Below are 25,341 nucleotides of genomic sequence, written 5' to 3'. Positions count from 1 at the left end.
GTGATGTTGTAAGTTTCTGAATGTGCCTTTGGAAAATTTGTCACTGGAGTATGTTATGTTTAGTTCAGGGATTTTGCCAACAAATGAATGATACTTCTTAGGCCATCTTGACTTTTTTCTAATAGAAGCAATTTCATGGTGTAATTCCCTAGGAGAGTTTTACGTCCTGCTTTTTTGTTTGTTTTTTGAGATGGAGTCTTGCTCTGTCGCCAGGCTGGAGTGCAGTGGCACGATCTTGGCTCACTGCAACCTCTGCCTCCCAGGTTCAAGTGATTCTCCTGCCTCAGCCTCCCGAGTAGTTGGGACTACAGGTGCACACCACCACGCCCGGCTAATTTTTTTTTTCTTCTCATTAGAGACAGGGTTTCACCATGTTGGCCATGTGGTCTCGATCTCTTGACCTCGTGATCCACCTGCTTTGGCCTCCCAAAGTGCTGGGATTACAGGCGTGAGCCACCGCGCCCAGCCTATGTCCTGCTTTTAAGTAAAATTTCAGGGAAACTGGAGGCTTCTATCTCTGCCAATCTGTTATTTTTTGGGGGGGTGGGGGTTATAAGACTGCAGTTCTAAATGATACCAACTCACAAACCTCGCTGCCTTTGGCATTATTTACAATTTATGATTCCAACATGAGAATAGTCATGTGTGTATATACTGAGCATGCTGTCTTTTATTAAACTTTTAAGTTCAAGGTTACACATACAGGTTTGTTATAGGTAAACTTGTGTCATGGGGGGTTGTTGTACAGATTATTTTATTATCCAAGTATTAAGCCTAGTACCTATTATTTTTCCTAATTCTCTCCCTCCTCCCATCCTCAACCCTCCAAAAGGGTCCAGTGTGTGTTGTTCCTCTCTATGTGTCCACGTATCCTCATCATTTTGTTCCCACTTATAAGTGAGAACATGTGATATTTGGTTTTCTGTCCCTGCATTGGTTTGCTAAGGATAATGACCTCCAGCTCCATCCATGTTCCTGCAAAGGATATGATCTCATTCTTTTTTATGGCTGCATAATAGTCCGTGGCATATGTACCACATTTTCTTTATCTGGTCTACCACTGATGGGCATTTAGGTTGGTTCTATGTCTTTGCTATTGTGAATAGCACTGTGATGAGCAAACGTGTGCATGTGTCTTTATCATATAACACTTTATATTCCTTTGAGTATATACCCAGTAATAGGATTGCTGGGTCAAACGGTAGTTCTGTTTTTAGGTCTTTGCCAGAAGAGATTGGGAGCCAATATTCAGCATGCTGTCTTGATAAGTTTTGAAAAACATTTAGGACAGCTGATAACAAAATCATTTTCATCTTCTTCCTTTACCGGGAACAGAGGGATCTTGGATCTCAATTTACGCAACAGTCTCATTGACAAGCAGAACTACCATGATGAACTTTCTCGTAAGCAAAGAGAGAAAGAACGAGATTTTCGAAATTTAAGAAAGATGGAACTGCTCTTGAAAGTGTCCTGGGATGCACTTAGGCAAACTCAAGCACTGCATCAAAGGCTTCTATTAGAGGTGAGGGCTGTAAACTACCATCTGATTTTTAAGCTCGGTGCTAACTTTTGAAGTAAAAATATTTTAGGAAGTTGTTTTTGCTGCCAATAGAGAAGAAGAAAATACAAGTAACAGAGAAAAGGTAATTTTCAAATGCAACAAGCCTATTATGAAATCTATAGTCCTATAATGTTTCGTAATCTCATTTTGCTAACCCAAGATTAGAGAAATGTCTTGTTTGGATCAGTCATCCATCGGCCTGACCTGGGGAAATGACTAGACTATCCAGTTCTAGAAGAGCTAGAGGGTTCACTGCAGAATGGGGCCAAGTGGATCATTATTTTCACCAGTTGAAAGAGTCAGATCCGGCATGGTGTCATGGCAGACTGTAACAGTGAAGGACTAGATCAAACTATGTAGATATAGACGATCAGCAGCCTGTACTTCCGACTAGGCAAGGGCAATCCAGAACCCAATATCAGGCTGCCTGGCTAATTCTGTGCAGGGTCAGAGGTGTACTCCAGTCAGAAGATGCTCAAGACAACTGTTACCTGCCTCTGTGTTCCCAAGTGAGGGGTCCTGTTGCCCCTGGCTCTCTTTTCTCTCAGAGGGTACTCCCTGTGGTAAATGACCAAGCACCACTGAAAGGGCAGAGGATCCTTGAGAGGGCTGCAGCCTTGTGCTAGAGCCTTCCTTGAGCGAAAAAGGGGTCAGTCTCTGAGATGAAGCAGCTAGGTGTATAGAAACCTTCCCCATTCTCTTCAGGACTGTCATGCTCCAGAACCTTATGGAGGGTCACGACCTAGAAATCTGAACAGGAGTTTCCAGCTGTGGTAGACACCTCTGATCCTAACCTATGCCTAGTTCTCCTCTCCTCCTGGGCACATAGAAAGTTTATACTTCCTTGCACCCTTTGCAGTTGAGCAGGGTCATATAACTCATTCTGGCCAGAGGATTGTAGACAAAAGTGACACATGTCACTTCCAGCCTATAACATCTAATTGCCAATGTGAGACCCTCCAGCTGTTTTTTCCCTCTCCTGTGGTAATTGTGGAAGTGCATGACGCCACGGAGGTGCTGTAAAATGGGAGCAGCCGGGAATGCTGAGCCAACAGTGGTCTTAGAGTCCTCTTGATTGCCCACAGGCTTTGTAGGAAACAGCTTTGCTTTGGTAGTTCGAAGCCATGATATTTGGGGGTTGTTTATTTCTGTAGCATAGCTTAGCCTGTCCTGACTGAAAGACCAGCCTTAAGCAACATGTGTGAAAAAATTGGTTAGGGTTATAAGTGTTACGAACAACTAGGACTTGGACTTCGTCTTGCTGTCAAATGGCACTTATAATCTTTTCAAGAAGTTCTCTGGTCGGGCGCAGTGGCTGCCGCCTGTAATCCCAGCACTTTGGGAGGCCGAGGTGGGCAGATCACCTGAGGTCAGAAGTTCAAGACCAGCGTGGCCAACATGGTAAAACCCTGTCTCTACTAAAAATAATTGGTCAGGTGTGGTGGTGCACGCCCATGATCCCAGCTACTTGGGAGGCTGAAGCAGGAGAATCGCTTGAACCCGGGAGGCGGAGGTTGCAGTGAGCTGAGGTTGTGCCACTGCACTCCAGCCTGGACGACAGAGCCAGACTCCGTCTCAAACAAAAAAAGGAAGTTTTCTATCTCAGTGAGGCAAAATGTACTTTTATAGTCTTTTGCAAAACAAACATGTATGTTCTACTATATATGTGTTTTCACAAATAACTATTTTATATAACTGTTATACATAGTATATTTATGATATATATACTTCTTATTTAATCATTTTATTGCAATTCCAACAGGTATATTTATTTGTATCACTCTGAAATCTCTTTAACTCTAGTAGTGCTTTTTGCCTTAAAAGATTATTTTGTCTGATTTTAGAATAATAACATCAGTTACACTATCTTTTGGTGTGTTAGATTCTACATGGTATTATTTACTTTCTTTTTTTTTTTCTTTTTCTTTTTGGAGACAGTCTTGCTTTGCTGCCCAGGCTGAAGTGCAGGCATCATCTTGGCTCACTGCCATCTCCACCTCCCAGGTTTAAGCAGTTCTCATACTTCAGCCTCCCAAGAAGCTGGGATTACAGGCATGTGCCACCATACACAGCTAATTTTTGCATTTTTAGTAGAGACAGGCTTTCACTATGTTGGCCAGGCTGGTCTCAAACTCCTGACCTCAAGTGATCCATCTGCCTCGGCCTCCCCAAAGTGCTGGGATTACAAGTGTGAGCCACCGCACCCAGCCCTATTTACCGTCACTCTTTCTGTGTCCTCATTTTGGTGTGTCTCATATACACAGCACATACGTTTCAAAATCTAGTCTGATAAGTTCTGCCTTTTTAAATTCTTGTATTTAGTCTAGAAATTAATACTTAATGTAATTGTGGATATATTTGACCTTATTCTGTGATGTTACTTTTGCTTTCTCTGTGTCCCATCCGCTTCATGTTCCATTTTCTCTCCCACATTTCCTTCCTTGGGATTAATCAACGTTTCATATTGTTCTGCTATCCTTGTTTTAGATATGCATCCGTTAGTTTTACATTCTATTTCTATTCTTTGGGTGGTTACCCTGAAGATTACAACAGTCATCTTTGACTTAGTAGAGTCAAATATAAATTATTTGTATTTTTACTACTATTCCAAGACAGTGCTAATACCTTTGATGATTTTAACTCTACTAACCTTTGCAACTCTCATGCCCTCAAACATATTTTCATTCCAACTTTCCAAGTTATTCTTGTTGGAAGCATTGGTTTACTATAAGCTACTCCATCTTAGCCCAAAGCACAGCATGTTAGGATGTTAAATTGGAACCTTGGGCAAACACAGACCCTGTGGCCACCCCACCTCAGTCATAGTAAGATTATAGTAGACCACAGGTATAATGTCCATTCAAAGTACTGATGGAAACCTCAGTGTGATGAGTAAGAGACTCTTAAAACCAGCAAGTGTTGCTTGTACTAATAAAACAATTCCTGTTTATTGATCAAATAACTGTTCAGTAAGATTTCTTTAAACAATGGGATAAAATGTATAATTACCTTTAATAACCAATTTTGGTAGTTATGGTAGTAAGTAAAGTTAATCCATTCAATATGCTTCTAATGCTGAATCATCAAAGCATTCTTAATATTGAAGTGTAAGGTAACCTAAATAGAAGCAAAAATTTGTCTCATAAATTAATACTTCTTAGCTCAAGAAGGGTTATACATTGGTAAAAATCACAAGATTGGTTCTAAAAGACTACACACAAAAAAACAGACTTAGGTTCACTTCTACCAGAAAATCTAGATTAAGTACCATAGAAGGGACACATAAACCTAATACACAATGTAATCCTACTAGTTCCACTTCTAGTTAAAATAGAAAACGTTGTGATGGACCATCGTTTCTGCTATACCAGCCAGAAAGAAATCAATAAACTAAAAATCATGTATTTTTAAGACACATATGCAAGTAGGAAGTAAATTCCACAAAGGCATCATCACTTTCTGGTGAGCAGAAACAGGTGGCCTTTTGCCTCCCTGAGACATTTGCCAACTCTAGACTTGGGCAGGTGGAAGATTTGCCCGCCATAGGCAGAAAGATTTTGCTGGGGTTAGTCAAAACCATCAGAGCTTTTAATGACCATGTGCGTTGGCATGACAAAGTGGAATGAATTACTTAAGCAAAGACATCATACTCTCATGTAATATCACACATTACGGTATACCTCTGCATTTAAACATGGCTCTTATTGACTTCCACTTGGCGCTGAAAAGAAAGAAAACCATGATTCCTAGGATTTTGCTCTGACACCATCATGTTGTAGGGGTTAGAATATCATGAGTCTGTAAAGTTATTCGCTTTCTAAACATAAGATCATGTCCAAGATTGTGACAATGACAAAATCCTCTTACCAAGTGAATATGACACTTTCTATATACTTTAATTATAGTTTTCTAGCAATTTCATCTCCCTTTGCTGTGATTTAAAAGTGGTTCTGCATTTTTCTCTCTTCATGACTCATTTCAGTGTTGAAGGCAATGATAACAACATACTATACTGAGAAGAGCTTCACCTTTGAGTCAGGCACAGTCAGGTTCAGATTCTAGATCCACTGAATTCCTACCTATGTTACTTGTTTCCAAACCTTTGAATTGGGATTATTGCAAAAAATGAGTGACTACAAATGGGAAAGTGTGTGGTACCGAGAAGATACTCAGTAAATGTTGCCTTCCTTCCTTTATACATATGAACTCTTTGAAAGGCTATAAAGGAAATGGTATAGTCAGAATGAGACTGTGAATATGGCTATTTTATTCATATGGAGAAGATGACATCATCAGGCCCTACTGATAAACCCCGCAAATGCCTCTCAGTACCCACTCTGCATTACCTAAATGACTGCAGCTGTACGCCAGCTGTTCTCCATAGGTCCAGCTCCTTTCATGTCCAATTTTTCCTCCATTTTGCTAACAAATTTATATTCTTAAGTGACACATTCATGTGTCACTCACCTGCTCAAGACATTCAATGGATCCTTAATTCACATAATCACAGAATGAAGGAACCAAGAGGAATCTTAAAGATCATACTATAAAAGCAAACAGGTTTCATCTCAAATGCCAGCTCCCTCCATTTGGGGGTAGCTCCCTGTAGTGATGATAATGCAAAGGAATTTTTTTTTTTTTTGAGACAGAGTCACACTCTGTTACTGAGGCTGGAGTACAGTGGCACCATGTCGATTCACTGCAACCTCTGTCTCCTCAGTTCAAGCAATTATCCTGCCTCAGCGTCCTGAGTAGCTGGGATTACATGCACCCACCACCAAGCCCGGCTAGTTTTTATATTTTTAGTAGAGATGGGGTTTCACCATGTTGGCCAGGCTAGTCTCAAACTCCTGACCTCAGGTGATCCACCTGCCTCGGCCTCCCAAAGTGCTGGGATTACAGGCGTGAGCCACTGCGCCCGGCCCAATATTGCAAAGGATTCTGAGACCCAGTGCTGACTTGTCAGATAGGAGCTCTGTAGTTGATTGGTGATGTCTGCCCCAGGCATAGAAAGATTGTCCATGTATTTCCCATTCCTAATCAAGTCATCTTCCTAATCAAGCACTGTTTCTTCAGCCAATTCTTTTGATATATCTTCATACCCCAAGTAACATGTTTATGATGCTGCTACTTGAGTTTTCAGTTATAGACTTGATCTTTGTACTTATCACTATAAAAGATGAGGATTCAGCCCTCTTTAGACCCCTGTTCATCACACATACATTTCTTGTCCCTCTGTACACACGGTATTCTCATGTCATAATTTTGATTAGTTCAGAATTTGGTATTCACATTATTATGAATATATAAAGGCTATTCGTGCCTGAGCCATGTGATATATATTATATAATTATCCTTCCTTACCAAATTTTGTATTCCCAGGAATTTATAAACATCCTGTTTTTACACTTTTATAGTTTTTGGTGTGCTTATTAGTTCAATCCCAAATTCTTCTCCAATTATATAAATCTTCTCTCAGTATATTAAAACACATTTGATGGCCTATTCATTTACTATTCTTGAAGAAATCTCTTCTAAGCCTCATCATTGACCTCTAGCCAAAGACTAACAGGAATACATCAGCAGTTGAATGAGCTGAGTTTATTACATATTGCAGCAAGGGAGAACACACACCATGGAGAATTGTAGGGAGTCTCAATAGAGGGTATTAGAAAGGACTTACAGGATTTGTGTCATGTGACTTGAGGAACGGTTTAAAGAAATGAGACTTTGCCCTGAATTTGGATGTTCTCAGGAAATGAGAGTAATTCTGTGGTAGAGTATCTTAAATTTTACCTAGAAAAAGAAAAGATTAGATGGAGACTAAAGCTGTGATTGTTAAACAAAGCTGTACAAGGAGAATTTATGGTATTTTGTGGCTTGGACAATGTTCATGTTTTTGTCTGTGTTCAAATACAATTATGGAGTGGCCTTGTTTTTGTCCTGATCCATCATGATTACAGAGTGGCTTTGTCTGAAGTTGATGTTCTGGGCAATTGTTTATGTTCAACAGGAGAATACCAAGGCCTACCTATGCGTACCAGTTCTGCTCCTGGATATCAGGGGCTGCCTTTTTCTTTCTCAGCCCTCTGACTTGTTCCAAAGTAGTCCCATTTCTCTATGTGCTTACTGCACTGCTCTCATTCTAGGAGCCTTACTCCATCATCTTGGTGATGCCCTTCACCTGTCTTCCGACTCTATTTCATGGGTCTCATCTATTTTATTCTCTTAGCTTACCCCCTTTTGGAGGAGGGGACATGTCTTCCAGTAGCTTCATGAGAAAAATGTTAGTGAAAAAGTAATTGTTTAAGACTTTGTGTGTTGGAAATTGTATGTCAGAAGACCTTGCATGCTAAAAAATATTTTACCCTCACACTAGCCATACAGACAATTAATGCTTTAATTGGATATGGAATTTTAGGTTGGAAATCATTTTCCCTCAGGAAGAAGGCATTAGATTAACTGTCTTCTAGCTTCACTATTAAGAAGATTTGATGTCATTCTGAATATTGATCCTTTATTTGAAGCCATTTTTTTTCCATGCTGGGAATTTATAGGATCTCTTACTTGCCTCCAGAATTTTTACATTTTACAATGATGTTCCCATTGTATCCATTGTGTAGGGCACTGAATGGGTTCTCTGTCTATGGAAATGTATGTCCTTCTGATACTTTGTCTTGAATTATTTAATTTTGTCCATTTGATTTTCTCCGTTCTGTCTTGGATTCCTTTTACGCAGATGTTGGACCTTCTAAAACAGTCCTCTAATTTTCTTGTCTTTTTTCTTTTATTTTCCATTCTTTTTTGTCATTTGACTTGCTAAAAGAGAAATTTCCTCAAGTTTTCCTTTCAACCCTTCTACTCTTTCATTATGCTATCATACTTTATATTTCCATGTGCTCTTTTTGTTCTCTGAATGTTTCTTTTTCATAGTATCTTTAATCTCTTATCTCATTGAGGCTATTAATGATAGTTTCTTTTTTCTTCTTCTTGTCCTAAATAAGACTTTTTCTCCGTGATTTTTCTGTATTTTTCTTTTTTTGTTTGTTTTTGTCTCTTTCTTATTAGAAACTTTCCTCCAATGTATGGTAATTCTTGGCTATCTGCTTATATTTAAGCATGGGCTGCTATAAATCTAATTGGAAGCTGTCTGTGATGGTGAGGCTTGTCACTGTAGTTTGATCTGACTGGACACAAAATATGTGAGGCATGGCCTTTGACCAAAGAGGAGTTTGCAGTGGAATGCGCCCAAGTTGTTCAGATTTTAACAAATATTATAAAAGCTATTTGTATTATGACACTACTAGCTATTAAGTCCACAAAATAGCACCCATAGAATAGAAAACTAGCAGAAATTAAAATGTATTAGAATCCTTTTCCTTTGTTGATTTTAAGAAAAATCTGTTTTTTTCTAGTACAGTTTCAGTGAGAGACTAACTTCCTCTTTGACCCTGTGATTTATAATTAGCCCAGCCACTGCCCACAGCTGGCAGTACTTGAAAACAGGAGTGGGTCAGGCCAGGGACTCCCAGCCCAAGTGAACATTTTTTCAGACTTGCATGCAATCCAAAACTAAAAGAGATAAAAGGTAAACATGAAGAGCTCTAGCTATTCTTCAGAATGTATTTTCCCCCAGAGATAGCTGTTTGATTCTCCTATGGCATTTGACTTGTACATAGAGACTCTCCCAGAAACTCAAGGTACAAGCCTCATGAAAGGTTGGAACGCTTTAGAAAAATATCAAAGTGTTAAACTGAGGTTCACTGATATCAAATAACTGGGATATTTACAGCAACAAATAATGTCTAATTTCTTAACTTTTATGAAAGTTACCGATGATTATTCATGCATTGAAAATGCCTGGAAGAACAGACACCAAAACTATTAATAGTGACTCCTGGGGAGTAGTACTTGAAGTAGCAGAGGTAGGAAGCAGATTTTTTTTTTTTTACTTTACACATTTCTGTTGTTTGGTCACAATAAATACATTTTTAAATGTGAAATGCTACACTATAAAAACTAAAAGAACTATCATAAGCTTACAAAACCTGATATATGCAATTTGGGGCTCAAAAGAAATGGAAAATATCTCAAGTAACTGCAGACCATGTAATTAGAACTTTGATACTTGATAGTTATTTTCCTCCCACATTAATGGAGACTTCAGTCTAACTCCAGCCTATTTTCCAGATTACCTTAGGAAGGTTTCCTTTCAAAAGAAACACGTATTAGGTTAGGTTTGCAATTTGGCCTCAACGAGTAATAGAAACTCAACTATAATGATTTTGCTAAATAGGGAGTTGTTTTACTCACTTAATAAAAAGAGCACAGGTAGGCACAACAGGTTATTTCACATAATGAAAAGTCTAGAATCCTTTTAGCTCCCCTTTCAGTCAACCTTAGTGTGTACATTGTTTCTCCATGGTCAGAAAATGGCTATTCTACCTTTAAGCATAAACTGGCAAAAGGAGGAGGAAGGGCAACGAGCAAAAGACATACATGATTGCTGGCTTGGCCAGCTCCTTTTAACAGGAAAACAGCAACTTTCCCAGGACCCCTCCTCACAGACTTCCACTTACATTTCATTGGCTTGTCTTAGCTCATATGGGCACCCCCAGCTGCAAAGAAGTGTGAGGACCCCTGGATACATTGCAGCTCTGAAGAAAAAAGAAAAAAAAAAAAAACAGCATTCTGTTGCTGTCATGGTTAATAGTAAATGTCAATTTGATTGGATTGAAGGACACAAAGTATTGATACTGGGTGTGCCTGTGAAGGTGTTGCCAAAGGAGATTAACCTTTGAGTCAGTGGGCTGGGGAAAGCAGACCCACCCTTAATCTGGGTGTGGACAATCTAATCAGCTGCCGGTGTGGCTAGACTATAAACAGGCAGAAAAATGTGAATGAGAGACCGGCCTAGCCTCCCAGCCTACATCTTTCTCCCGTGCTGGACCCTTCCTGCCCTCGAACATCGGACTCCAAGTTTCTTCGGTTTTGGGACCCAGACTGGCTTTCCTTCCTCCTCAGCTTGCAGATGGCCTATTGTGGGACCCTGTGATCCTGTGAGTTAATACTTAATAAACTCCCCTTTTTATTATATATATATATATACACACACACTAATAGGAGATATATAGATATATGGAGTTACAAAGAACCCTGACTAATAGAGTTGCTAAGATCAAGGTGGAGGGTAGCTATTGGCTAGGCAACCAGGAGGCTCTGCTACCAATGGCTTATCATGTCACCTCTTCCACAAGCCAAACCTACCTAATTCCTGCCTGAAACTAGAGTGCTGGGCTTTACGGAGAATTGAAAATGGTATCAGAGAAGCAGTAGCCAGAGTTCAAAAATGAATACAATTTATTGCAGTATTGTTTGTGTTTCAAAATATTGGAAATAACCAAAGTGTCTAGACCTCAAGCCAGAAAAATCTGTCAAGAGCCTTTAGTTGACATACTAGCTAGTGAGTGTGTTCTCATCATATTTTCTGTCAAAACTTCATAAGGGTTCCTGGTCCCTGTTATTCATGTTTAGATCTGCCTATATCTGGGAGCTGAGCATGAGGACAGCCCACTCCAGGCACACCTGTAGCAGAGAATCAGACAGGGACCCAGGATGTTTGCTGGAGTTCCTCTATCCAGGAGGTCTTAACTTGACTTTCCTAAAGGAGAAATCAACTCTTCCTTGATATTCATTCACATCTTCCAGGAAGGCTTTCCCAATTATTCAATTCTATACTGAGTTCTCCCTTTTCTGATCTGCTGTAGCACTTTTATGTTTGTTAAGCCCACAACATTCTGTATATTGTCAGACATGTTTCACAAGACCACATCTCATTTTCCTAAGTCCAGTGTGTGCATCTCAAGAGCTAGTGCTCCAGGGTAGGAGACCCAATGGAAAAGCAGGACATGGACACCTGAGGGTACAGAAGGTGCTACTGAAGACACCCTGATTCATGGATGATGGAGCATCCAAAGACACACTTTAGTAACTTTAACATAGCAGCATGATCCTCAAAAAGATCCTGTTAAGTAACCTTCAAATCACTAGACAGTGTGATATTCCTTTCTTGGGTCTAAATTTTGGCCAGTACTCAACCTTAGGGCCTAACAAGTGTGTGCTGTCATAGTAGGAACTGAACCACATCAGATTGGAGTCAAGTGCTTTTGGTGTAAATAGCCAACTCTAAACTTGCTCTAAGTCAAGTAGGCTGGAAGCACCCCAAGATGACCCTCCCTGTAGCCTTGAAAGGTACCCTTTCCCCATCAGCTGCCACATGTCCTCCTCTCTACTCTCATCTTCATCACAAAGAATCTGACAAGCTCATTCCTAATAGGGCAACAAAGACTTAAAGAGTGAGATTTGCCTTCTCCCTAAAGTACGTCAACACAGGAGAAAAGTGCAAGCCATTACAACAGAAATGTAATAGTGAAATTTTAGGTATCAGCCAAAAAGTTGAGGCTTTTCTTTTGTGTAAGAAATTTCCAGCTACTAATCAAATGACTATATATAAGTAGCAAACTATCCCCACTATTATTAATAAATTACATATTTTTCTTTATCCTATAAGATTTCATAAATGTACTCACATTTTATAATAACTATAATTTGAATAGTCATAGTATATTCATGTCTCCAAAGTGCTGGGTCATGAGTTAGGCAGATCACGGGTTCCAAGTCTACCTCCCTGGGTTTGCACCTGCACCACTGAGGCAAGTTGCTTAAGTGTGTTTGTGCCTCATTCTCTTCATCTGTACAATTGGAGAAAATATTCCCCACCTCATGAGGGGTATTGTAACGATGAAATAAGATCGTATATACAGGCATTTAGAACCTTGCTGGACACTTAGTTTATGTTCAATAAGTGTTAGCTATTAGTAAGATTTATTTCTAAATAATAAACATTTGCAGCTGGCAAATTATAGATTTTTGGCAGGTCTTCATATTTTAATTTCCCATGGCTTATAAAGAATATTTGGTATAAAGGGAAGTTATTATAAGATTGAGACTCGTGATTTGCTCAGCATTTTCAAAAAGTGTGTGATGAGGTTGACTACATGGCAGTGAATTTTATTTATTTATTTATTTATTTTCAGACAGAGTCTCACTCTGTCACCCAGGCTGGAGTGCAGTGGCACAATCTCAGCTCACTGCAACTTCTGCCTCCTGGGTTCAAGCAATTCTCTGCCTCAGCCTCCCAAAGATTTATTTCTTACATAAATGCGTGTTTTAAATTTTGATTTCCAGATTGAAGCTATCCCCAAAGATGATTCTACATTATCTGAGAGAAGGCGAGAGCTTCACAAGGAAGTTGAAGTAGCTAAGAGGAATTTGGCCCAACAGGTTAATATCAACGCTCATATAAGCTTCTATCTAAGAAGGGTTCTTACAAAGTTGTGCTTTTAACTGTGCTCCACAAAACCTTATCAATAAGAGAGTCATCAAAGAGAGTATGATCCTGCTTAATGTGGGCATATTTCTTCATCTCAAAGTCCACTCCAATCCTACATTAAATTTGAGAAAAAAGAATATGTTTGAACCACAAAAAGTATTCAAAGGAATGAGATTTTTAAATTATGGGCTGTTGATTACATTAAAAGTAAACCACAGATGTTTTATTTCACCAATGTCTAATTTCAAATTTTCTTTCGTTTTTATGTCTCTTCTTTTTCTTAGTCACTTGAAAATAGTCTGAATACGAAAAGGTTCTATCATGTTAACCCACTGATTTTCACATTATTTTAGAAAATAAAGGAAAAAAATGAAGCTAAAACACCATTACTTTCTTTTTTATTTTTTATTTTTTTTATAGAGAGGGATCTTGCTATGTTGCTCAGGCTGGTCTTGAACTGCTGGCCTCAAGTCATCGTCCTGCCTCAGCCTCCCAAAGGCTTGAATTACAGGCATGAACCACCACACCTGGCCTGTTTAAAAAAATACATTTTGTATAGGAAATAAAAAGGTAGTCTAAGATACTAGCTTTATTGTATTCCTTCAAACAAATAAGTTATATTATCTGTGTTTTTTTCAAAAGAAAATTATATCAGAAATGGAGTCTAAGTTAGTAGAACAACAACTTGCAGAAGAAAACAAGCTTTTAAAGGAGCAAGAAAACATGAAAGAGCTAGTAGTCAACCTTGTCCGCATGACTCAAATCAAAATTGATGAAAAGGAACAAAAGTCCAAGGATTTCCTGAAAGCTCAGGTAACTGCATTTTTTTAACCATTCATTGATAACTACAAGAGTTCAGGGTAGCCTCATTATAATGCAACGTGCATTAGGACGTGGATGAAGCTAGAAACCATCATTGTCAGCAAACTATCGCAAGGACAAAAAACCAAACACCACATGTTATCACTCAGGTGGGAATTGAACAATGAGAACACATGGACACAGGAAGGGGAACATCACACACCGGGGCCTGTTGTGGGGTGAGGGGAGGGGGAAGGGATAGCATTAGGAGATATGCCTAATGTAAATGACGAGTTAATGGGTGCAGCACACCAACATGGCACATGTATACATATGTAACTAACCTGCACATTGTGCACATGTATCCTAGAACTTAAAGTATAATAAAAATATATAAATATTAAAAAAAGAACTGGAAGGAAACTCAAAAAAAAAAAAAGAAAAAAGAAAAGAAAGCTATACAATTGACCCTTGAACAACATGGATTTGAACTGCATGTTCAAACACAGATTTTTTTCAACCAAATGCAGATCAAAAGTAGAGTACTCACAGAATACAAAACCTGCAAATATGGAAGGCCCACTTTTCTTACAGGTGAGTTCCACAGAGCCAACTTTGGGACTTGAATATGCTTGGATTTTTGTATTCTCAAAGGGTCCTGGAACCAGTTCCCTATGTATACCAAGGAACCACTATAACTGTGCCTCTCCTTCAGGTACCAGTGACTATAAATCTTCCCTAAATGGGATTCAATCATGCACTGAAAGATAGTCCCAGGATTCAATTAACAGTAGTCAACAATTTAGATGGGAAAGGAGATCATTGACAATGAGCAGAGGATTTGAACAGATGGCAATTTCAGTAAGAATATAGTGGGTGCCTCCAGTGGACAGAGCTGGCAACTGCATAGGCTGCAGATATTTAATTTTCACTCCCATCTCAGACTCCACTGTGATTTGTCCAGGAACAACTTAAGAGTGGTAGCATTAGGTAACTGTCCCTCCCAGCTTCAGCAAGACAGCATCATTTAATCGAATGCCAGATACCCTTAGTTGCTGCATCACACCATGATTTTCCTGGGCCTCCTACAGAGTGCCAGTGCAACATTCCCCCCTAAAATCAACAATAAAACAAATGGTAAAGCAGCCCTCCTGTCATGCAAGCTAAAATTCTACCATTAGAATCATTTATTCCATATAAGGATTATGTCCAGATCATGCCCAGAGACTCCCTGTTAAAAATAAACAGGATATTACATATTACTAAAATAGAAGAATTTATCAGGCCAGGCATGGTGACTCATGCCTGTAATCTCAGCACTTTGGGAGGCCAAGGCGGGCGGATCACTTGAGGTCAGGAGTTTGAGACCAGCCTGACCAACATGGTGAAACCCCATCTCTACTAAAATACAAAAATTAGCCAGGCATGGTGGCAGGTGCCTGTAATCCCAGCTACTTGGGAGACTGAGGCAGGAGAATCGTTTGAACCTAGGAGGTAGAGGTGGCAGTGAGCCGAAATCGCACCACTGCATTCCAGCCTGGGCGACAGAGCCGAGACTCCCTCTCAAAAAAAAAAAAAAAAAAAAAAAAATTATCACATTACCCAGATGTGGTCTGTTTGGTCTGTTTCTAAGCACATCCTTTGTTCTCATTCTAAGTAAGTATTCACATGGAATGGTATTTCTTCTCGTTCTGCAGAAAGAGCTCACTCACACCAAAGCATTAGTGAGCAATGAGGTATGATGTAGATTTTTGCAAAAAAGAGGAGAAGATCTACATTGCACAACCCACTGCAGGCACTTCACATCCCCCTTTCACTGTTTATTTTTCTACTTTAATATTTAAGAAACTAAAAGAAGTTCAGCATGGCTGGCACATGGGAAGATGGGGAGAAAGGATGTCAAATAGTGAGACCAGAGAGCAGGACAAGTCAGATGATGAAAGTCACTTAATCCATGTTAAACAATTTAGATTCCATCACGAAGGCTGCAGCAACAGTGAAGTTCATGGGGTAGTTGGGTTTCACTAGGTAAAGAAGTGGTCAGAGAGGACTGGATGAAAGAAAGGCAGCTGCAAAGCACAGGGTGGCTGAGTGGGTAAGATGCAGGAGCAGGACAAGGAGAGGAGAGAGGAGAGATGTGAGATCATCTTGGGCCAGGAGCGGTGTCTCACACCTGTAATCCCAACACGTTGGGAGGCCAAGGCGGGTGGATCACCTGAGGTCAGGAGTTGAAGACCAGCCTGCCCAACATGGTGAAAGCCCATCTCTACTGAAAGTACAAAAAATTAGCCTGGCATAGTGGTGGGCACCTGTAATCCCGGCTACTCAGGAGGCAGAGGCATGAGAATCGCTTGAACCCAAGAGGCGGAGGTTGCAGTGAGCCGAGATTGCACCACTGCACTCCAGCCTGGGTGACAAAGTGAGACTCTGTCTCAAAAACGAAAAATAAAGAATAAGAAGGAAGGAAGGGAGGGAGGGAAGGAAGGAAAAGAAGGAAGGAGAAAGCCATCTTCACCAAGTCAGGATCTGGGAAAACTTGGTGTTGGCTGGGAAGATCCCACTCAAGTGAGTCTTTCCTAGTTAGAAACTTCCTCCCTTTTCTCTTTAGAAATTACAGAAACACTAGAGGTATACTTATTTGTTATAAGAAACACTGATCTGTTTTACGAATTAGATAATTTTCAGTTAATTTCAAAAACTGATATACATGTATATATACGTGTGACTAATCTATGTAAAGCAGACCTCATTATTAAATGAGGTAATTTGTATTAAACCAAAATAGACAATTATTCTTGAGATACAGAAATTGATAAAGGACAAATGTTTATCCCTTGAGTATTTTTAGCATTAGGAATTAGTGTGTTAAACATTACCTGTACTTAGCTGCAATTTCCATAAGAAGGCAGTCAATCTTAATATTTTATGTTCACATCGCATCCACATCCCTAAAGACGAAGGTGAAGAAAAAAAACAATGTCGCTATCACCCCCAAGACAGAATAGATGACACTACATTTTCCCATCTGTTTTATTATTCATGTGTACAGTTACTTAAATATTCGTTTCTTCTAGAACAACATTAGAAAAATGCTACACATCAATCTCGGCTCTATGGCTAGTTTCTTTCAAATCACTCATACCAAAAGGGCTTTGCTCTCAGTTCTTGAGAGAAGGCTGACAAACTTTCCTCCAGTTTCTACCAGCAAATCCTTCATTTTTGAATATGTTTCTTATCCCAGATGCAAGAACCAGTATCTTTCGATTTGAAGAACATAACTAGTGTATTTAGCACTTGATATATTTTTTAGAACTCTAGAAATATAACTGCTTTCTTTTAAAATATTTATGTGTAACACCTCCTTACAACTGATCTCAATATGATGCCTTATTGTGTAGGAAAATACCCCACATACAAAAGAATGGAAAGCACTTTAAAATCATTGCTTCAGTCTCTGACAAAACACCACAGAGGGTTCAGTTTATAACTCTCACCAAAACTTACTAGGAATCTTCTTCTCTCATCTATTTTCCATAAACTACGCTCAACCAGTCCAGCTGTACGGTTCAAAATCACTCTTCCTCTCTCTCAAAAGTTCTCCAAACTTTTCCTCAAACCCAAGCCATGCAGGCTCTTTGCGTTTTCTCTTCTCTTGTTTGTTCTCTTCCTTAGGTAACAGTTAACAGTTTGTCTTAGCCAATGTGAATCAGTTCAGCTAGCCAGGGAATTTTCAGATCTCCTTTACCCTTCACCCTGATCTGTACAACCCAGCAAGCCAAGAAAGATTTTTTTTTTTTTTTTTTTTTTTTTTTTTTTGGAGAGACAGGGTCTTACTCTGTCGCCCAGGCTGGAGCGGAGTGATGCAATCATGGCTCACTGCAGCCTCGAATTCTTGGGCTCAAGCAATCCTCCCACCTCAGCCTCCTGAGTAGCTGGGACTACAGGTGCACACTACCATACCCAGATCATTTTTTTATTTTTGTAGAGATGAGATCTCACTATGTTGCCTAGGCTGGAGAATTGTCTTTAATGGAAGGGAATGATGTGGGATAAATCTGGGAGTGTTCATATGTTGTTATTTATTTCACGGTTTTTTTGTACATTTCAGCAAAAATACACCAACATTGTTAAAGAAATGAAAGCAAAGGATCTTGAAATCAGGATACACAAGAAGAAAAAATGTGAAATTTATCGGAGGTAAAGTAATTATGTGGTGTTTTATCTACATAGGTGAGGGAAAAAAAACCTGATGTTTATTTCATAAGTTTCAGTAAACACTTTGTATTTTTACAGACTGAAAGAGTTTGCTAAACTGTATGACACCATTCGAAATGAAAGAAACAAATTTGTTAACTTACTCCACAAAGCTCATCAGAAAGTAAATGAAATAAAAGAAAGGCATAAAATGTCATTAAATGAACTTGAAATTCTGAGAAATAGTGCCGTTAGTCAAGAAAGGTAAGTGTTATAATAACTATTGGCCTTTCAAAGGCTTGTTTTCTGATTCATTTGAACTCTAAAAATCCTGGGGATAATAAGACAGGAAAGAGGCAGAGGCTGCAATGAGCCAAGATGGTGCCACTGCCCTCCAGCCTGGGTGACAGAATGAGACCCTGTCTCAAAAAAATAATAAAAATAAAAAATAAAAAGAATAGTATTTTAGAAAGCCAGAATTAGCCAGAAAAAGCCCTTGTTTAAACATCTTATTTTATAGATGATAATCTATCATGCTTCTACTGTTTGGGAGTCATTTTTTTAATGAATGAAAAACCATAACATATAACTATGCTTACTATGATGATTTCCACCTGCCCAATTAGAAAGAAAAGCACAAATCTAATAATTGGGATTGGGAAGTTAGAAAACAATCAAATCGTTTGTTCACCAACATCCCCTGGTTGTAGATGTAAAGCATCTAATGTGTTGTGGGAGGCAATACATTATAGCAGATTGGTGAAAGAGGTGGTGTCCAGACTCAAATACCACCCCTGCCACTTATTACCTGTGTAACCTTGGACAAGCTGCCTTGTCTCTCTGAGCTCACTTTCCTTATCCACACGAACAGTCCTTATTTCATGCGACATTTTACTGTGAAGTGAGCTAATTCATATAAAAACACTCAGAAGAGCGTTTGGCAAATGGTTGTTTTCTTCATTTATTATTTACCATGTGCCACGATCTGCTGGACTCTTTCACCTATGTTAGTAAACAGTACACGATCAGGGTGTAATCTAATTTTCTGATGGCCATTACTGCCCAGTTTCCTTCAACAAAGCGATTATAAAATGGCCTCATTTCAGGGGTCGGGGGTGGATGAAAAGAAAAATATGATTTCCTAATCAGGTTCTCATCCAACTTGAAAATAAAATACATTTATAGAGGACATGCATTCATTCAGCATTTACTGTGGCCACAGGCTGAGTCAGGCACCACCTTATGTCCAATGGACATTATTGGATATAACCATCTCTGTCCTCAAGACAGCAGTCTCCTGAGAATGACAATAAATGAATGACTGTAGTCTCTCGCTTTGATAAAGGGGGGCAGCAGAACACTGGGGGACAAAGGAAAGATGTTCTAATCTGGAGCAGAGAAAATCTGAGACCTGGAAGGATTATGAAAATTCCTGAAGAGTATCATAAGATGAATATCATTATTACTAGTATCATTTCAAGGGCTACACTAAAGCAAGGTCTGCTTTGACAGTGCTTGTGTTTCAGAAGCCTTCATTCCTTTTAAATAAACTAAAGAATATTATAATCTTACCCATTGTCTTATTATTTTAAAAGAAAGCTACAAAATTCCATGCTGAAACACGCCAACAATGTTACCATCAGAGAGAGCATGCAAAACGATGTGCGCAAAATTGTATCAAAACTTCAGCAAATGAAAGAAAAGAAGGAAGCCCAGTTAAATAACATTGACAGACTTGCCAATATGATCACAATGATCGAAGAGGAGATGGTGCAGCTTCGCAAAAGATACGAAAAAGCTGTTCAGCATCGAAATGAAAGGTAAAAACCAGGTGTGAGAACAGAGCACCAGGGATCCAATTGAGGAATGTCACCTCTTTTTCTATCTAGGCTTGACAGTGAATAGTGAGGGAAACGTGATATTCAGGTTGCATTAGCCTTTGGAGAGAAGGGACTGTGTGTTGCTTCCCTGGAAAATAAGAAACACTGTCCTCACGCTGGGCACAGTGGCATGATCCCAGCACTTTGGGAGGCCAAGGTGGGTGGATCACTTGAGCTCAGGAATTCGAGACCAGCCTGGGCAACAGGGTGAAACCCCATCCCTACTAAAAATACAAGAAATTAGCCAGGTGTGGTGGTGGGTGCCTGTAATCCCAGGGATTCTGCAGCATGAGAATCACTTGAACCCGGGAGGCAGAGGTTGCAGTGAGCCGAGATCATGCCACTGCACTACAGCCTGGGCAACAGAGCAAGACTCCGTCTCCAAAAACAAACAAAAAAAAAAAAAGAGAGAGAGAAAGAAAGAAATACCGTCCTCATAAACCGGCAAAGAGGAGGGGTTTGGGAAAGTTGCTTGCTTTTGAAGATCAATGTCCTTTCCTAAGTGGTCATTCAGGATGCCTCTTATAACATCAGATTCTTTCAGCATAATTGACATAAATAAGTGTGGAACTTGTACCCAATGTTGTGGTAAGTTTGGTCTTACTATATTTAGCTATTCTCCTAGTTCATTTGCTCAGCAAGTTAGTAAGACCTTTAGGAGTAGCATTATTTCTTCCAGGTTGCAGTTATATCATTAATCAATGTTTACTTCAGCAGTTTCTCCCAAGTTACTTGTGCTCTGAGAAATTGGAATGTGAAATTTGCAAAGCCCTGTGATAATGACATCTTGTATCAGATTTTTTTAAAGCAAACTTTGATTGTGTGCTATTCTGTATAAGGCATTAGAGTGCTAGACCTTGAGAGTACAAAAAAGTGGTAAAACATTGCTCCTGGCTTCTGTTGTCAAGAGAACTTGATCTTGAGCCTTTGAAAGGAAAACAGACAAAATATAGAGCTGGGATTAGCCAGGTACAACCACATGCATGCATGTTTTGATGAAGCGGAGTCATAGATAGAAGCAATTAAAGGAGGAACTCTGAAATAGCGGATATGCATAGTGTGTGGGAAGACCTTTAGGGTCCTTTGAAGAACAGCACATTTTCAAAGGGCTGGTAGGTTTTTCTCCAGGGGAGAAAAAAAATGCTATTCAGCTCCTGGCACGAACCAAAGCGTTTGGACAAACAGTGTGCACCCAGGTGCCACTCAGATCAGTGGTGCATGATCGGTCATGTAGACCAGAGCTGCTGGGGTTAGAACATTCTTTCTTTGTTTCCTCCTCATATTCTCCGTTCAAGGAGGGGTCTTTCTCCTGGCATGATTACAAAGGATAGATTTTTGCCTGTTTATGGGGAAATCACAACCAGAAATATTCAACTTGAGAAGAAACTAATGGGCCTAGCAACTTAATATAGAGCAGGCTCACATCAGAACTACATTCCCTGGCCCCCTGCCTGTGTGCTTCTGGCCAGGCCTTGGTTGGCAAGTCTAACCCGAGAAAAGGATCTGCAGAAAATCAGACTATATGGGTTCACTTTGTGCATTGGGAATGACATTCTTTCCCACCCCAGGAAAACCTTTGGGACTTTCAGAGACACTGTGGCTAGCCAACCACATGGTCGGCCTCAAAGTTGAGAGGCTCAGTAACCCTCCTATCCCTAGAGAATTCCAAAGTGTGGATGTAATTTAACTAGAAAGCCATTGGTGACTATCTGTGATCCTCTGGAAGTATGCTATGTTGATGTATATCTTGCATCCAAAGCCAGAGGGAACCACAATGACTAGTAAAACGGTGGTCTCAATGCCCACTTAGCCTCTGCCTCTGAATTTGACCATAGTGGCGTTCAGCTGATAGAGCGGGAAGAAGAAATATGCATTTTTTATGAAAAAATAAATATCCAAGAGAAGCTGAAACTAAATGGAGAAATTGAAATACATCTACTGGAAGAAAAGATCCGATTCCTGAAAATGAAGATTGCTGAGAAGCAAAGACAAATTCGTGTGACCCAGAAATTACTGCCAGCCAAGAGGTCCCTGGATGCCAATCTAGCTGTGCTCCAAATTCAGGTGGGTGAGTGACCACAGCACACTTCCTCAGACCATTTATTTTTTTCTGCCTCTATTAGTTTGTGGATGAGTTCTTACATGTAAACCAAGCCATACTATTTCTGGGACCTATAACAATCCATCCATCTTGTTTAAAAATACACTTGAATGCTACTCTAGGATGGAATCTGTGCTTCAGGCATCCAGGCTACACATTGTCTTTTTTTCTTATGAAGCACTTTCTGCCTTTCTTGGAATTTGAAGCCTCCCAGGACTTATCTCTAGCTCAGCTTCCTCATAGCTCAAACTTTAGTGATCTAGACTCTCACTACCCTCAGCATAATTATGTCGTTGCTGCTTGCTGGACAGATCTTGAGGATGAGCCAGCACTCTTACTTTTGATACTCTGGCCCCTAGAGCAAGAGATTGTCTGGAGATTGTTGCTTATTAGTAGTTGTCAGTCACATATAACTTGACTCTTTATTAACCACTGTAGTTCTATGATAGCTTAGTAACCTGGCCTCTGACATGGCCTTTTTAAAAGTGGAATAAATCCAAAAAACTAAAACATGAAATAACAAAATAAATAAAATGTGAATATAAAGCTACTTTCTTCACATGTGTTACTTGGGGTTTATTCTTCATAGAATTTTTTTAAAAATTAAAATAAAAACTGTGTAGCCTAAACTTGTTCCCACTGACCGATGTAGCAGGAACAAATTCTAACCTATAATATATTTTTTTAAATGTCAGGTTTGCGCTTGGATTTTTTTTCCTGATAAAAAGTTAAGACATTTGGTGAATGAAATTTTGTAAAAGTATAAAAATTATAAAGAAGAAAATAAAATTCTACCCCCAAGATACAATTACTATTAAAATTATCAAAAATCTGGGAGACATCTTGTCATTTATTTTCTAGGTATACAAGTAAATGTTTTTCATTAGCTCATGCCCTAGACAGTTTTAGATCCCCTTCTTTTTTTTTTTTTAAATCATGTGAAGGGGATTCATAGGATTTCATGGTACTAGATGATAGATCTGCTTTCATATTTTGTGCCATTTGAATGTGTATATGCTGTGTAGATAATAGCCTCTTTCAGTTTGCACAAATATGCCAATGTTCTGATTCCAAGTTTGTTTGTTTGTTTTTTTTTAATTTAGCCTTGAGTTCTTCCACTCATTTGTTCAGTAAGTGTAGTCAGATTCAGATCGATTGGCTAGAAAGTCCCCCTAAACTTCCACAGGCCTCCCCAGGCTTCCTGCGGCTCTGACTCCTTCCCACAAAGGTTCATTTGAGGGATCACCCATCAGCCTGCACACACAGTGCCTGTGCCACTTCTGTGCCATGTCCGCAAAGGCACGGAACTCACCCGTTCCTCAGGCTACACCTACACAAGACCATTCATGCGAGGCCTCTGTGAACAGACTTTATTAAAGATGTGGGGCAATGGTATGTGGGGTTACATTACAGAAATGCAAAGCACTTCAATTAGATGTCAGACATCCATGCTCTTCTTGGGGGCACTCTATCACTGGAGACGCTTCCCTGAGCACTAATACCCTGTACCACACCCTTGCCTAGCTCGATTTCACTGGCTTCTCTTTCACCTCCCCTCTCCCTCCACAGCCTCCTCATCCCAGATTGCCCCCAGGAACTCCATGCTTGCCCCCACTCCATTTTACAGAAGAATTTGGCTCTCTCCAGCTTTTTCCCAAAATGAAGCTTTGGGTCCATCTTTGCCCATCCTAAACTATCAAGATGCAGAGCAACACAAAAGAACTTTAAATTCAATAAAATCTGCAACAGAATAATTTCCTCTCTATTGTATAAGCATATTCTTTGTGTTCACTGCAAATCAATACTTCCATTCAGTGGATAAAATTGTTCTTAGAAAAAAATTGTCATTTTGTTTTATAAACCCTATTATCTAGTATGAAATGTAGATTCACTTTTACCCAAGAAGGAAATATTATGCATTTCATAACACTACACTCCCTGCCTGATGGTGAATTTTGATCATTTTGATTGCACATGAACTGAGACATGCAGTCTGTGTTATCGGTTATCTGCTCTACCGGAGTGAATTCTGATTATCTGCTCAGCACCAATCATGTGTACCCTTGAAGGATGTGATGTGAAATTTCTAGCTTCAGGCAAGCCATTTCTGTGCCCTGTTCTGCAGTGTCAGATCCCGGTCATATCCTGTCATTTTTTACAGCCACAGTGTCTTGGGTTTTTTGTTTTTTGTTTTTTTTTAAGTCTTCTCCCTTTTTTGCATCATTTTCAGAATTCTCTTAAGGTTTGCATTTTTTTCGGTTGTCCATAACAGTTTTTAATTATCCAACAATCGAATCCAAGGATTATCATGAGTCTGTTCTCCTGGTTCCTATAATGATAGCTCAATTTTAGGAAGTCTTGTGAACTATTTTGGGACACAAGGACACTATTTTACATAGACAGAGTAAACAGTTTTTCCTCAAATGCCAAGGGAAAACTAAAATTGAGACACCCCTTTATAAGCAAGCACTGTGTTTTTGTTTCTTATTTAGTTTCCTAATTAAGAAAAGGGAACATTAAGTATTGTTAATAATAAATACAACAAATGCTTGATTATGTATGTATGTATACTTCAATTCCATATTAAGGACATTTAAGGAATGTAGATACAGGAAAAAGAAAAATGTTAAATTATTTGTCACCATTTATAATTCTTTTTGTAGGGAGGAGGAGCATAAATTAAATTTTAAAAATGCTACCTGTATCAGTCTTAGACATGTTGTAAAATACCATCAATATATTATCTCATAAGATGGATCAACCCCATGGCACTGAGCCTTTTCTTCTCACTTGACAAGTGAGGAAACTAAGGTTTAGAGAAGATAAATGATTTACCTGACATTACACAGGTATTCAGTAGGAAAAGTGAAAATAATGCTTCTTGGTTGTCACCATGCTCCGTATCTGTCTCCCTATAAAACAAAAACTAAGTGTGGCTACCATTCCTATTTAGGAGTAGCCATGTTTCTTCATTCACCACCAAAATCTCATTGATTCAACAAATGGAGTTGATACATATGACACTATATTAGGGATTTAGCAGAAAAAATATAAATAGCCCAAGCTGTTCCTCACAGAGTGTACATTAGGTAGATTCAATAATTGAGAACGTTTTTCTCCTTCTTTGGGAAGGCATTAAACCTATTGCCAGCCAAGTGTTTTGAAATGAAGTCCAGTGTGTTGTATGCGACTTACCCTGGTCTCTGTAACAACCTGCAATGAAGAGGTGAAGGCTGTGTATTAGTTCATTTGCATTGCTGTAAAGGAATACCTGAGGCTGGATAACATAAAGAAAAGAGGTTTATTTTGGCTCATGGTTCTGCAGGCTGTGTAGGAAGCATGTGCCAGCATCTGCATCTGGTGAGGGCCTCAGGAGGCTTCCAATCATGGTGGAAAGCAAAGGGGGAGCAGG

The 25,341-nt window shown here is 39.4% G+C and overlaps 1 protein-coding gene and 1 long non-coding RNA gene across 3 annotated transcripts in view; one reads left to right on the top strand and one right to left on the bottom strand.

Moving 5' to 3' along the window:
• CCDC146 (coiled-coil domain containing 146) overlaps window positions 1-25,341 on the top strand; it is a 260,083-nt gene that overhangs the window by 226,693 nt on the left and 8,049 nt on the right. For both annotated transcript variants that reach the window (XM_063667681.1, XM_054494951.2), the window contains 7 exons: window positions 1,336-1,522; window positions 12,809-12,904; window positions 13,596-13,766; window positions 17,863-17,951; window positions 18,048-18,212; window positions 19,544-19,768; window positions 21,664-21,892. In XM_063667681.1, the coding sequence (XP_063523751.1) occupies window positions 1,336-1,522; window positions 12,809-12,904; window positions 13,596-13,766; window positions 17,863-17,951; window positions 18,048-18,212; window positions 19,544-19,768; window positions 21,664-21,892 (1,162 nt within the window). The remainder of the gene's footprint in view (window positions 1-1,335; window positions 1,523-12,808; window positions 12,905-13,595; window positions 13,767-17,862; window positions 17,952-18,047; window positions 18,213-19,543; window positions 19,769-21,663; window positions 21,893-25,341) is intronic.
• On the bottom strand, window positions 13,370-25,143 carry LOC134739878 (uncharacterized). The gene is made up of 3 exons (XR_010126964.1): window positions 25,125-25,143; window positions 16,631-16,702; window positions 13,370-13,485 (listed from the first exon to the last, which is right to left on the bottom strand). It is a non-coding gene; the product is annotated as an uncharacterized LOC134739878 (long non-coding RNA).

This window comes from Pongo pygmaeus, chromosome 6, assembly GCF_028885625.2.
Source record: "Pongo pygmaeus isolate AG05252 chromosome 6, NHGRI_mPonPyg2-v2.0_pri, whole genome shotgun sequence".
Classification (NCBI taxonomy): domain Eukaryota; kingdom Metazoa; phylum Chordata; class Mammalia; order Primates; family Hominidae; genus Pongo; species Pongo pygmaeus.
This window is presented reverse-complemented; position numbering and strand designations above follow the sequence as displayed.